The 14,399-nt window shown below is 38.4% G+C and overlaps 1 protein-coding gene across 1 annotated transcript; it reads left to right on the top strand.

Moving 5' to 3' along the window:
• The first annotated feature begins 8,379 nt into the window (after positions 1–8,379).
• Positions 8,380–9,336, top strand: LOC129671491 (olfactory receptor 8K5-like). The gene has a single exon (XM_055600514.1). The coding sequence runs from the start codon at positions 8,395–8,397 to the stop codon at positions 9,334–9,336; it is 942 nt and encodes a 313-aa protein (XP_055456489.1). The 5' UTR covers positions 8,380–8,394.
• Positions 9,337–14,399: the final 5,063 nt, after the last annotated feature.

Below are 14,399 nucleotides of genomic sequence, written 5' to 3' on the forward strand. Positions count from 1 at the left end.
AACAAAACAACTCAAGACCTTAAGATAGAACTAGAAAAATTAAAGAAAATACAAATGGAAGAAATAATGGAGAGGAAGAATTTAGGGAAGAAAACAGGAACTACAGAGGTAAGCATAACCAACAGACTACAAGAAATGGAAGAAAGAATCTCAGGTGTAGAAGATACAATGGAAGAAATCGATGTATCTGTCAAAGAAAATGTTAAATCCAAAAAAATTCCTGACACAGACATAATCTGATTGGCCTGCTTTTTGATCACCTCCCCCTGAGGGGGGAGCAGCCTTACCGGGCCACAGTAGAGGACAATGCAGCCACTTTTGATGAGAACTGATAGACTAAGATCAGAAAGGAGAGGAGAACCTCCCCTATCAGTGGACTTGGGGAGTGACATACATGCAGAAAGGGGAGGGAGGGTGGGATCGGGAAGGGAGGAGGGAGGGGCTTATGGGGGGATACAAAATGAATAAAGTGTAATTAATAAAAAAATATTATTTGATAATACTCTATTAATTACCTTTAATGGGGAGCAGCTTTACCAGGCCACAGAGGAAGCCAAAGCAGCCAGTACTGATGAGACCTGATAGGCTAAGGTCAGATGGAAGGGGAGGAGGACCTCCCCTATCAGTGGTCTTGGGGTGGGGCATGGGAAGAGATGAGCGAAGGATGTTGGGATTGGGAGAGGTCAAGGGAGGGGAACACAGCAGGAATACAAAGTGAAAAAATATAATTAATAAAAATAAATAAAATTTTAAATACCATATTAATTAAGGTAACTGCCAGCATGAAACATTTTTCTGAATTTTTCTAGAAGCAGTAAGCATGAAGGAATACTATATATTCCTACATATAGCTTTATACAGGCCACTTGTTTACTTGGGATGAACACATCAATGAATGAGTGAATAAAACATCTGCCTTTCTTAAGAGAGATCAATATTTTACCTGCAAAACTGACAGGAATCAGTTTTGCTGAGTGCATTTTATTTTTATTGATGAATTTTAAAAAAAGGGTGTAGAAAATCAGTATGCTGAGGGTGGGAAGAGAACAGTCCATGTCATGAGGGCTGAGTTGAGAAATCTAGTGTAGTTACCAATCATTGCATTAAATTTGCAGCGACTGGTCATGTTCTGCATCTGCATACTTTGTGTCTACATCAGCTTTTACATGTCAGGCTGAAATATTTCACACCTATACTTTGTGAGTCACCATCTGGTCAATGGGAATTGAACTCAGGACCTTCGGGAGAACAGCTAGTGCTCTCTTTTTTTTATTTAACTTTTATTAATTACACTTTATTCATTTTGTATCCCCCCATAAGCCCCTCCCTCCTCCCCTCCCAGTTCCACCCTCCCCCCTCCTTTCTGCATGCATGCCCCTCCCCATGTCCACTGATTGGGGAGGTCCTCCTCTCCTTCTTTCTGATCTTAGTCTATCAGTTCTCATCAGAAATGGCTGCATTGTCAGGGTTCTAGGTTATCTCCATGAATAGTCCTTGGTTGGAGAATGAGTCTCTGGGAAGTTCCCTGTGTTCAAATTTTCTTGTTTTGTTGCTCTCTTTGTGGGGCTTCTGTCCTCTCCAGCTCTTACTATTTCCCACTTCTTACATAAAGTTCCATTCACTCTGCCCATCAGTTGGTCATCAGGCTCAGCATCTGCTTTCACAGCCTGCATCTTAACCTCTGGGCCATCTCTCTAGCACAGTTATACTTTGTGATTCCTGTTTGCAAACACTTGGTGCTATGAAGTAATCAGTTATGAATATGTTCATATAAAACTATCCTCAAAATTGTGAGCACACTCTCCTGGGAATTATTTTATGTTTTATTAAGTTGATCATTACACTTATATCCAATGCAATGATCAGCACTATATATTTTCTAATCATCATATTATAAAATTAGTTAACAGTGACCATCATTGACAGCAATGATCCTTTTGTAGGGATGACTTCCTAAAACACAAAGATATGGCATACAGACAGAGAAAAGACGGTTTTCTTTTAATTATTACTTTTGGTTCAGTGATTGATGAAAAAAAAAACTGTCTGAAGATAAAGTACTTGCTTAAAGAGCATCTCCATCATGCTGTGATGGTATCCTTACATTGTATTTTGGTCCCCTGGGCCAACATCACTGACAGCTTACTAAATATTTTACTATGAAAAATAAGTTCAAAATCTTCTGTGATAACCCCATTTAAAAAGCTGTGACAGCATGGCACTTCTTCATTCTATAGAAATAAACTGTTACTATGGTGTTTGCCGTTAGTGCTCAAAACTTGACTCAGTAACCTCATCAGTTAGGCCCATAAACCCTTTAAATACTCATGAAACTCCTCAGGCCATTTCTGTTTCTTTGATGTTTTTCATGAGCTGCCTCTCTGTTTTCTCACTGGGGAAAATGTCGTATGACATCAACACAATTTTGTTTAAATCTCTCAGATAATTTAGAGATAATAAAGTGAACAAATTATATGCCATGTGCTCTGGGAACATCACAAATAATGAGGAAAACCATAAATTTCTCCTCCCTGGAGCAGAAAGAATAATTTCAGAGAGTCTTTGTGAGTGGTGAGTAGGAATTGTCACTGGTCTTATCATAACCTGAGCCTTAAAATCTTCATTGACTCTTAGATTCTACTTAGATTCTTTCACTGGCCCCAAGATCTGTGGCTCTCAGGTATGTTGCAGAAATTAAATGTCTGCTTTGATAATTATCACCTATAAAAGTATTTTCTGCAGAGGAAATGAAATTCTATGAGCGTAACAGCTGCTGTACCCTCTTTGAGAGGTGAATGTGGGATTTGGATATTGGAAGTGGAAAAAAAAAAGACATAAAAAGTCTATCATTGACCTTGCCAGTTAAAAGTATTAACATAAGATTTTCAAGTGCAAATATAAGATGTGCAGTTTTATTTGATTTTCAGATAAATAAAAAAATAAAACGAGTATAGTTTGCAGATTTATAAATAATATATAATTTCAGTGAGAATATATAAACCACCGTTTGAATATGAAATATTTTAAGGTATTTCTTGCACTCTCATAAAGTAAAAATTGTTTTGTTTATGATATTACCTGCACACACATTAACAGCTTTTCAGCATTCATTTTAGTGTCCCACAATACTGCTTAACTTCTGGGTTTTTTCAAAGACTTTACATTGTAAAAATGGAGCAAATGGAAAGAAAAATGTAGTGATTTTAGAGTTAGGAGGCTGTGAAGCAAACTAAACAGGAATACCTGGTGGTTCAGCATGTGTGCAGCTTAAAAACTCAGGGCCTCCTAGTCGTACCTTCTGTGCTTTGTGAACTCCAAGGTTATATAAGGTTAAAGGTCTTTCTGAGGCTATGTTGCTTGTGTATCTTAAAATACACAAATAAAATAAGATATAAAAAATTTGAGATTTTCATTGTCAAGTAAGAAGATGAGAAAGGTGCTGCCACTCAGACATCTTCAGAAGGATATAACTGACGCTGAAAATGCAGACAGATGCAGATTCAAGGAAGGGGCCAGTCACAATGGTGCACCTGTAGTCCCATCACCTGGAGGGGCACAAGCAGGTGGATCTCTGTGAGCTGGAGGCCAGTCTGGTCTGCAAAGTGAGTTCCAGACAGCCAAGGCTACATGGAGAAACCCCGTCTCAAACAAACAAACAAACAAACAAACAAACAAACAAACAACAACAGAAAAGATTTAAGGAATCGTTTAGAGGAACTGTTGGAACAAGTTAAACACATCAAAGCAAAACAAAATTGCTGCTCTGATTCTTAATTATTTTACTAGATCAACACATCTCATAGTAAAATAATGTAGCAGGCTCTGTGTCTTAGCAAATTAAAATAAAAAAATTAATAGAGTTGGAGTTTTTTGTTGTTATTTGTGAGTGAAGAAGGGTTTTCAAATAAGAGTAGGACTCAGTGATGAGTCAGCAAACAACTTCAGCTAGGAAGATGGCATAGAGGTATGCCAGACACACCTTCTTCCCCAGGCCACATACTCTCCTCGGAAAGAAAACCCAGCACTGGGGAAGGGCTCATTCCCATGAAGGCTGCCAACCACCACAGACCGCATTGCACTGTTACTATTCCAAGTAAAACCAGGTATCGTGGAGGTGGACTTCCTGAATTTGTTTTTGTTTTGTTTTGTTGTTTGTTTTATTTTGTTTTGTTTTGTTCAAAGCAGTGTTTCTCTGTGTAGCCTTGGTTGTCTTGGACTTTGTAGACCAGGCTGGCCTAGAACTAACAGAGATCCACCTGCCTCTGCCTCCCCCAGTGCTGGGGTTACAGGCGTGTGCCACCGCCGAGGGGCTTCTGAATATAAATGCCCATGTTCTTCTTTCACTGAACGTGGCAGTTGTCTGTCTCTGAGTCTCAGTGCGGTAACTCTGAGTATGAATGGAGGTGCACTCAAAACATTGCTCTGAATTAGTTTTCCTGTCATTATTTAGAATAGATTACACGTATATTACTGCATTTCCATGTTAATGAATGCTAACTCTTAATGCAATATTAGAAATAATACATTCTCCATTGTAAAATTTTGTAGATAAACAGTTATCAGTATAGAACAAAATGGATGCTCACTGCCATCATGAAGGTGGAAAAGACTTGGAGACTCATGACAATGTTTGTCTTAATAGTGTTACTATTATAACTGTATCATAATAAGGTAAATACATTTAATAGTGTTACTATTATAACATTATTATAATAAAGTACATAAGCTTGAGTGTTGCTAATAAAACTTTATTAAGATAAATTATATATAATTAAATATTAATGATCCATTAATAACAAAATAAATCACATGTATCAGCAAGTAAAAATTGACATTTTGTGTACCTGGTGGGTATGGAAGTTTGATGGCTATAGAAGTAAGGAGTATCTGGAGGAGCTGATGGAGAGAAAGGAATGTAGTAAAAATATCTTCTATAAAACAAACAAAGAAGTTATACAGTTGAACAATAAAGGGGAATATTTAGTCAGAGTGAAAAAAAATGAAATTCAGTTGTGTAGTGACTACTCCTAACAGCACACCATATTGTACTAATTTTATTAATGGAATATCATATGCAAAGACTACATAATAAGTATTTTAACATCATCTACATTAGACTATAATTTGTTTCATATTTCTCAATAATTTATTATATTATAAATGCTCCCAGTAATTATCAAAGACAGTATCATCAACTCAATCACAATATAATGGGACTCCACAAATGTTTGCATAAATAGTTCATGATTTCAATTAAAACATAATGGAAAGAATTCAGAACAAAAAGTGAAAGTGAGTTTAATTGAATTTTATTTTTTAGACTATAATATAATTACATCTATCCCTTTTCTTTCTTTCCTCCAAAAGCTCCCTTATAATTCTCCCTACTCTCCTTCAAATTCATGACTACTTTTCTAGTAATTGTTATTACATGCATATATGCATATACATATGTATATATATATGCATGGAACAACCACATATGACAATAATAAGATAAATATGTATATTTCTTAAATGTATCCTGTTCATTACCTATAATGTTTCTTGTATGTATGCTTTCAGGGCTGAGTGTTTGGTACTAGACAAACATATTCCTTGCTTTGTATGTTTGACATACTTGGACCTTTTTGAGGTAATCATTACAAGTCCTATACAGTACCTTAAAAGTCACAAAACTAAATTTAAATGTCATTATTTTCATATTATTTCCACCTCTATATTTATGAATATCAAAGCCTCATGAGAATTATCATATGTAAATAAAAATTATTAAGAAAAATTATGTTCCTCTAGTGAAAATAAAATACATCTAATATTTCTGTACAGAATCTATTGAATGCTGCCAGTAGCTCAGCAAAATATTAAGATATTTTTTCTTTCAGCTATTAGGATGCAAATTATATCTTATCTTTGACTGAAGTAAGAATTTAAATAACTTTGAGTGTATCTCACAAAAACCTCTCCATTTAAAAAATTAGAGCTTCCAGGTTGACCCAGTGGACAGGAGGAATTTGATGATGGCACAGTGGTCAAGCTTCTTTCTCCTGGGTAAACTATTTGAAGGGTGTTTGGGCTGCCTCCAGAGCCAAGGGTCTTGGGCCTCCGGAAAGTGGAGGCATATAGATCTTCTTTATGTGTCTGTGGATGTTGCTAACAAGACTGGGATCATCTAAACTGAGTCCACCTGGGTAATTCTAAATATACACCTTTTACACCATTAAAGAGCTGGAGGGAACGGGAACTTCACAAGCAGAGCAACAGAACAAGATAATTTGAACACAGGGAACTTCCCAGAGACTCATACTCCAACCAAGGACTATTTGTGGAGATGACCTGGAACCCCTGCACAGGTGTAGCCCATGGCAGTTCAGTGTCCAAGTGGGTTACATAGTAATGGGAAGAGGGACTGCCTCTGACATAATCTGATTGGCCTGCTTGTTGATCACTTCCCCCTGAGGGGGGAGCAGCCTTACCAGGCCACAGTAGAGGACAATGCAGCCACTTTTGATGAGAACTGATAGACTAAGATCAGAAAGGAGAGGAGAACCTCCCCTATCAGTGGACTTGGGGAGTGGCATGCATGCAGAAAGGGGAGGGAGGGTGGGATCGGCAGGGGAGGAGGGAGGGGCTTATGGGGGGATACAAAATGAATAAAGTGTAATTAATAAAAAAAATAAAAGATTTAAAAAAAATAAAGAAAGAAGAGCTTCCCATATTTGTTTAATATTTAAAATCAAATATCAAACTAATTTTCTTTTATTATTATTATTCTTTACAATTTATTCACTTTGTAGCTCCATTGTATCTCCCTCCCTCATCTTCTCTGGTCCCAACTTCCCTCCCTAATTTTTCCCCCTTTCCCTCCCCTAGTCCACTGATCAGGACTGTCTGGATCCTTTTTCTCTGAAGCCTAGTAAGGCCACTCTGCCAGAGTGAGGTGATCAAAGAGCCAGACACTGAATCCATGTCAGAGACAGCCCTCTTTCCCCTTACCAGGTGACCCCCATTGAGACTGAGCTGCCCATGGGCTACATCTGAGCAGGAGGTCTAGGTCCTTTCCATGCATGGTCCTTGGTTGATCCATCAGTTTCTGCAGTCCACCTGGGACCCAGATTATTTTGGCTTTGTTGTTCTCCTTGTGGAGCTCTTGTCCCATCCAGGTCTTTCTATCTTCCCTTTCTTCCGTAAGACACCCTGTACTCTGCCCAAAGTTTGGCTGGGAGTTCCTGCATGTGGTTCGATCCCCCGCTAGTTGGAGTCTTTTAGAGGACATCTGTGGTCTCCTCTGCCACTTTCAGTGTTTATCCTGTTTTTCCTTCTGAGTGAGAATTAAACATCTTCCCTAAGGTACTCCTTATTGTTTAGCTCCTTTAGATTATAGATTTTAGAATGTTTATCTTATATTATGTGGCTAATATCCACATATATAAGTGAGTATACACCATGCATGTCTTTTTGCTTCTGGGTTATTTCATTCAGGATGATCTTTTCTAGTTCCATCCATTTGCCTTCAAATTTCATGATTTCCTTGCTTTAAATAGATGAGAAGTACTCCATTGTGTAAACAAACCACAATTTCTTTATCCATTCTTCAGTTGAGGGACATCTAGGTTGTTTCCAAATTCTGGCTATTATGAACATAGTTGAACAAAGGTCCTTGTTGTATGGTTGAACATCTTTCGTATATATGCCCAGTAGCGGTATAGCTGGGTCTTGAGGTAGTACTATTCCCAATTTTCTGAGAAAGTGGCAGATTAATTTCCAAAGTGGTTGTACCAGTTTGGAAAGATATCATATACCATGACCAAGTAGGCTTTATCCCAGGCATGCAGGGGCGGTTCAACATATGGAAATGCATCAGTATAACAGACCATATAAACAAACTGAAAAAAAGAAAACACGTGAATATCTCCTTAGAACGCAAAAAAAGCATTTGACAAAAGCCAATGCTTTTTCATGTTTAAAGTCTTGATGAGATCAGGGGTACAAGGCATATACCTAGACATAGTAAAGGCAATATACAGCAAGCTTATAGCCAACATCAAACTAAATGGAGAGAAACTTAAATCAATACCATTGAAATCAGGGCCAAGGCAAGGCTGCCCACTCTCTATGTTTATCTTCAGCATAGTACATGAAGTCCTAGCTGGAGCAATGAGACAACTAAAGGGAAGATCAAGTGGATATAGATTAGAAAGGAAGAAGTCAAACTATCACTATCCACAGAAGACATGATCATATGCACAAGTGACCCCAAAAATTCTGCCAGAGAACTGCTAAACCCATTTTCTATGATCCATTAATTGTAACTTTTTAATCATGTCTTTGAATTTGCTTGAATGATTCTATGCAAAAGTTGATAGCAATTTTGTATCTTTTCAGAAGGTTGAAATGAGGCAGGGGAACTCAACAGTGCCAGCTGAATTCATTCTGACAGGAATCACATACAAGCCTGAGCTGCAGCTTCCGCTTTTGGGGGTCTTCCTAGTCATCTACGCAGTTGCCATGCTAGGCAACCTCAGCATGATCGTTTTAACCAAGCTGGACTCTTGCCTTCACACACCTATGTATTACTTTATCAGACACCTGGCTTTCATTGATCTCGGCAACTGTACTGTCATTTACCCCAAGATGATGGTGAATTTCGTGGTGGATCAAAATGTCATTTCCTACTATGCTTGTGCCACACAGATGGCATTCTACATTGCTTTCATCATCAGTGAACTTTTTATTCTGTCTGCAATGGCCTATGACCGCTACGTGGCCATCTGCAATCCTCTGCTGTACGGTGTGATCATGTCTCACAGACGCTGCCTTGTTCTAGTGGGCATCCCATATCTCTACAGCATCTTCCAGGCTGTGATGATAACTAGTAAGATTTTTACACTGACTTTCTGTGGTTCTAATGTCATTAGCCATTTCTACTGTGACAATGTCCCCATGTTGCTGTTATTGTGTTCAAATGCACAGGATATAGAATTATTGATCATATTATTTTCAGCACTTAATTTGATCTCCTCCCTCTTTGTAGTCTTGGTATCTTACTTTCTGATTCTATTGGCCATATATGAAATGCGTTCTACAGAAGGAAGAAAAAAGGCCTTTTCAACTTGTGGATCCCATCTGACAGTGGTGGTAGTATTTTATGGAACTCTACTTTTCATGTATTTGCAGCCCAATTCCACGCACTCCTTTGAAACTGATAAAATAGCCTCTGTGTTTTATACTTTGGTGATTCCCATGCTTAATCCCTTGATCTACAGCTTTAGAAACAAAGAAGTGAAAAATGCCTTTCTAAGAATCTTTAAGGACCAATATAAACTTTGTACTTGATATTTTATATGGAATGTTTTAATAAAATGTGGTAAAAATATAAGTAAATAAATATTAGTATTTTATGAGCAAAGAACTCATGATAATATATATATAACATTAGACTGTATACCTGTATTCACACAAAGTAGTTTTTAGAGTACAAAACTCATTAATTTTCACTTCCCCCATGCAACATTTCTATTGATTCAATATGTCTTTAGCATTTCCAGGGAACTAATATTATACAAACGGGAACACATTTAACTATTTGTCTGTGGCCTGTGTTTGGTTTGTTGGTTTGCTGGGATTTTGTTTGCTTAGTTCGTTTTGTGTGTTTGGACATTTGTCTGCTTGTTATTATTTTAACTCTATATTTTGAACCTAAAATTATTGCAAACAAAATTGATGTCATGCAGTCAGTCAGCATGCCTTTAAACACCATATATCTTCAGTTTGACTGTTTTCTCTCCTAAACACATTTTATGTCTAATTAGAATATTATTTATTCATTTTAAAGAAATTATAGGTGATGGATTAAATTTATATTGCTCTTCAATTTTTGAATGTCATGCATTTTCACTTATTTCTAGTCCTATTTTATTTTGTAAAATATCTTAAGTCTGTGGTTACATTCACAATTTTGTATGCCTCTACTGAATATTCGCATGGTATTCAGAAGAATTATCATGGGATTATAACTTTAACAGTTTACAGAGATAGCATGTACACACACATACACACACTTGAATCACCCCACACTCACTTGTGATTGTGCTGTTAGTGTTGTTTCTAATGCTATTTTTTTCTTTGTTTAGTGAATTTGGTGACAGAAAGTTTATATTTTATCTAGTGTTTGCACAATAGGAATATTGGTGGATTTGGTTTAGGCATAACCTAATAATTAATAAGAAAAGTTTCTGTTTCTCTAAAGAAGAATTAAATCATCTGTTCTTTGTTGGTATGTGTTTGTAGATCATATGATCAACACTACTGAGGTCTGATATATCCTGCAATCATGTGTCTCCAATTAATAGCTGTGGTGGCTTAATGAGAATGGCACTCAAAGGCTGATATATTTGAATACCAGGTTCCCATAGTTGGGCTTATTTGTCAAGGATCAGGTGGTGTGTCCTTATAGAAGAAAGTATTTGACTATGGACTGGCTTTATGGTTTCCAAATGTTATATAATTTCCATTTATCTTCTCCTGCCTCCAGTGAATCAAAATGTGAGTTTCATGTTACTGCTCTAGTGCCATGCAGGCCTGCCTGCTGTCAGGCTCCCTACCATCAAGCCCGTCGAATGTAAGTCTCCAATAAAATCTCTTTTGTATAAGTAGTCTTAGTTGTAATATTTTTTTTTCACAGCACTAGAAAAGTAGCTAGGAAAATAGACAAATGTGAGAAATACATGAGACTTCATTTCTGTCTCTAAGACAGGTATTGTTATAAGGCATGCATTTCCTTTTAAGACACACACGGTATATACTCACTTATAAGTGGGTACTAGACCTGTAAGATAGGATAAACACACTAAAATCTGTACACCTAAAGAAGATAAACAAGAAGGAGGACCAGGAGAAAGATGATCATTTCTCATAAAGACAAAGGGGATGGACATTAGAAGTAGGAGAAAACAAGTAACAGGACAGGAGCCTACCACTGAGGGCCTCTGAAAGACTCTACCTAGCAGTGTATCAAAGCACATGCTGAGACTCATAACCAAACCTTTGACAGAGTGCAGTGAATCACATGAAAGAAGGGGAAATTAGAAAGACCTGGAAAGGACAGGAGCTCCACAAGGACCAAATGTATCAGGGCACAGGGGTCTTTTATGAGACTGTATCTCCAACCAAGGACCATGTATGGCTATAACCTAGAACCCCTGCTCGGATGTAGCCCATGGTAGCTCAGTATCCAAGTGGGTTCCCTAATAAGGGGAACAGGGACTATTTCTGACATGAACTCAATGGCTGGCTCTTTGAACTCCCCCTCCCCCAAGGGAGGAGCATCCTTGCTAGGCCACAAGGAGGACTTTGCAGCCAGTCCTGATGAGACCTGATAAGCTAGGGTCAGATGGAAGGGGAGGAGGACCTCCCTTATCAGTAGACTTGGAAAGGGGCAGGGAGGAGTGAGGGAGGGAGTGTAGATTTGGGAAGGAATGAGGAAGGGGGCTACAGCTGAGGTGCAAAGAAAATAGCACGTGATTAATATAAAAATAAAAAATTATAAAAATAAATAAATGAATATTTTTTATTATCACCATTTATTACAATTATCAATTTGTATCTCAGCTGTGTCCCCCTCCCTTGTCTCCTCCCAAACCCATATTCCCTCCCTCTTCTCTCTCTCTGCCCCTCTTCTAGTCCACTGATAGGGGAGGTCCTCCTCCCCTTCTATTTGACCCTAGACTATCATGTCTCTTCAGACTGTCTGCATCATCAACTTCTGTGGGCTGGCAAGGCTGCACCCGCCCCCCAAGGAGAAGGTGATCTGAGAGTCAGACACTGAGTTCATGCCAGAGAAAGTCCCTGCTCCCCTTACTCGGGAACCCACTTGGAGACTGAGTCTACGGACTACATCTGAGCTAGGGTTTTTAGTTCCTCTCCATGCATTGTCCTGGGTTGTGGTATCATTCTCTTCAGGGACCCCAGGGCTCTGTTTTTATGCCTCTGTTAGTCTCCATTTGGAGCTCCTGTTCCCTCCCACGTCTTTCTATCTCCCCCTTCTTTCATAAGATTCCCTGCACTCTGCCCAAAGTTTGACCATGAATCTCAGCCTTTGCTTTGATACCTTCATCAGCAGAGTCTTGCAGAGGCCCTCTGTGGTAGGCTCCTGTCCTGTTCCCTGTTTTCTCCTGCTTCCAATGTCTATCACATTTGTCCTTCTGAGTGAGAATTGAGCATCTTCCCTAGGGTCTTTCTTGTTGTTTAGCTTCTTTAGGAGTATGGATTTTAGTGTGTTTATCCTATATTATGTGGCTAATATAGAAATAATATTTCATTGCTTCTCATTGATTAACAATACCAACATATTGCTTGATTCATGAGTTACAAATCAAGTGATAGTATATATTAAATTTATTTTTTTAAATCTATACAAGTATCATGAGATGGTGTTAGGCTCTCAAAGTTACAGTGAGCATGATATGTAAGAATTTGTCTTGTTTTTGACACATTATTGTTCGAAATCATTTTCTGCATTTTCTGATGAAAATATGGCTATTTTCATATAAACAATATTTTGGTTTATTTTGGAGAACTTGTTTCCATTTTTTTCAGTATTGTGTTATATTAGTTCTTCAAGCTAAAAGAAACACTGCAGCAAATTAATTCAAATTGAGTGAGGATATGAACAGTTGCAAAAATAATAATATGGGTAACTGCATAGGCTAGCACAATTTGATATTTCATTTTTAAGTGATTGTTTTTTCCCAAAATTTTGAGACAGCATCCCACAATATAACCCAGGCCACCATGGAAGACACTGTGTAATGGATGTTGTAGTAATTCTCCTCCTACTGTCTTTAAAGTACTGTGACTAATTGCCTTAGCTCTCACACCACATGCTCTTTCTTTCTTTTTTTTATTTTTTTATTAATTACACTTTATTCATTTTGTATCCCCCCCTAAGCCCCTCCTTCCTCCCCTCCCAATCCCACCCTCCCTCTCCTTTCTGCATGCATGCCACTCCCCAAGTCCACTGATAGGGGAGGTTCTCCTCTCCTTTCTGATCTTAGTCTATCAGTTCTCATCAAAAGTGGCTGCATTGTCCTCTACCATGGCCTGGTAAGGTTGCTTCCCCCTCAGGGGGAGGTGATCAAAGAGCAGGCCAATCAGATTATGTCAGAGGCAGTCCCTCTTCCCATTACTATGTAACCCACTTGGACACTGAACTGCCATGGGCTACATCTGTGCAGAGGTTCTAGGTTATCTCCACGAATAGTCCTTGGTTGGAATATGAGTCTCTGGGAAGTTCCCTGTGTTCAAATTATCTTGTTCTGTTGCTCTGCTTGTGGAGTTCCCGTCCTCTCCAGCTCTTACTATTTCCCACTTCTTACATAAAATTCCATTCACTCTGCCCATCAGTTGGCCATCAGGCTCAGCATCTGCTTTGACAGTCTATACTGCAGAGGCTTTCAGAGGCCATCTGTGGCAGTTTTCAAGGTTGTTTCCTGTTTTCTTCTGGCTTTCAGAGGCCCTCTGTAGCAGGTTCCGAGGTTGTTTCCTATTTTCTTTTTCTTCTGATGTCCATCCTCTTTGCCTTTCAAGATGGGGATTGAACATTTTAGTTAGGATCCTCTCTTTTGCTTAGTTTGTTTAGATGTACAGATTTTAGTGGCTTTATTCTATGTTGTATGTTTATATGAGTGAGTATATACCATGCGTGTCTTTTTGCTTCTGGGACAACTCACTCTGGATGATCTTCTCCAGGTCCCACCATTTACCTGCAAATTTCATGATTTCCTTATTTTTCATTGCTGAGTAATATTCCATTGTATAGATATACCACAGTTTCTGCATCCATTCTTCAGTTGAGGGGCATCTGGGCTGTTTTCAGCTTCTGGCTATTACAAATAAAGCTGCTACAAACATGGTTGAGCAAATGTCCTTTTTGTGTACTTGAGCCTCTTTTGGGTATATGCCTAGGAGTGGTATGGCTGGATCTTGAAGAAGCGCTATTCCTAGTTGTCCGAGAAAGCGCCAGATTGATTTCCAGAGTGGTTGTACCAGTTTACATTCCCACCAGCAGTGGAGAAGGGTTCCCCTTTCTCCACAACCTCTCCAGCATGTGTTGTCCCTTGAGTTTTTCATCTTGGCCATTCTGATGGGTGTAAGGTGAAATCTCAGGGTTGTTTTGATTTGCATTTCCCTAATGGCTAATGAAGTTGAGCATTTCTTTAAGTGCTTCTCTGCCATTCGATATTCCTCTACAGAGAATTCTCTCTTTAGCTCTGTTCCCCATTTTTTAAGTGGATTACTTGGTTTGCTGCTTTTCAGCTTGTTTAGTTCTTTATATATACTGGATATTAGTCTTCTGTCAGATAAAGGGTTGGTGATGATTCTTTCCCAATCTGTAGGCA

Source organism: Psammomys obesus, unplaced genomic scaffold (genome assembly GCF_907164565.1).
Source record: "Psammomys obesus unplaced genomic scaffold, mPsaObe1.curated_primary_1811, whole genome shotgun sequence".
In the NCBI taxonomy this organism is placed as follows: Eukaryota; Metazoa; Chordata; class Mammalia; order Rodentia; family Muridae; genus Psammomys; species Psammomys obesus.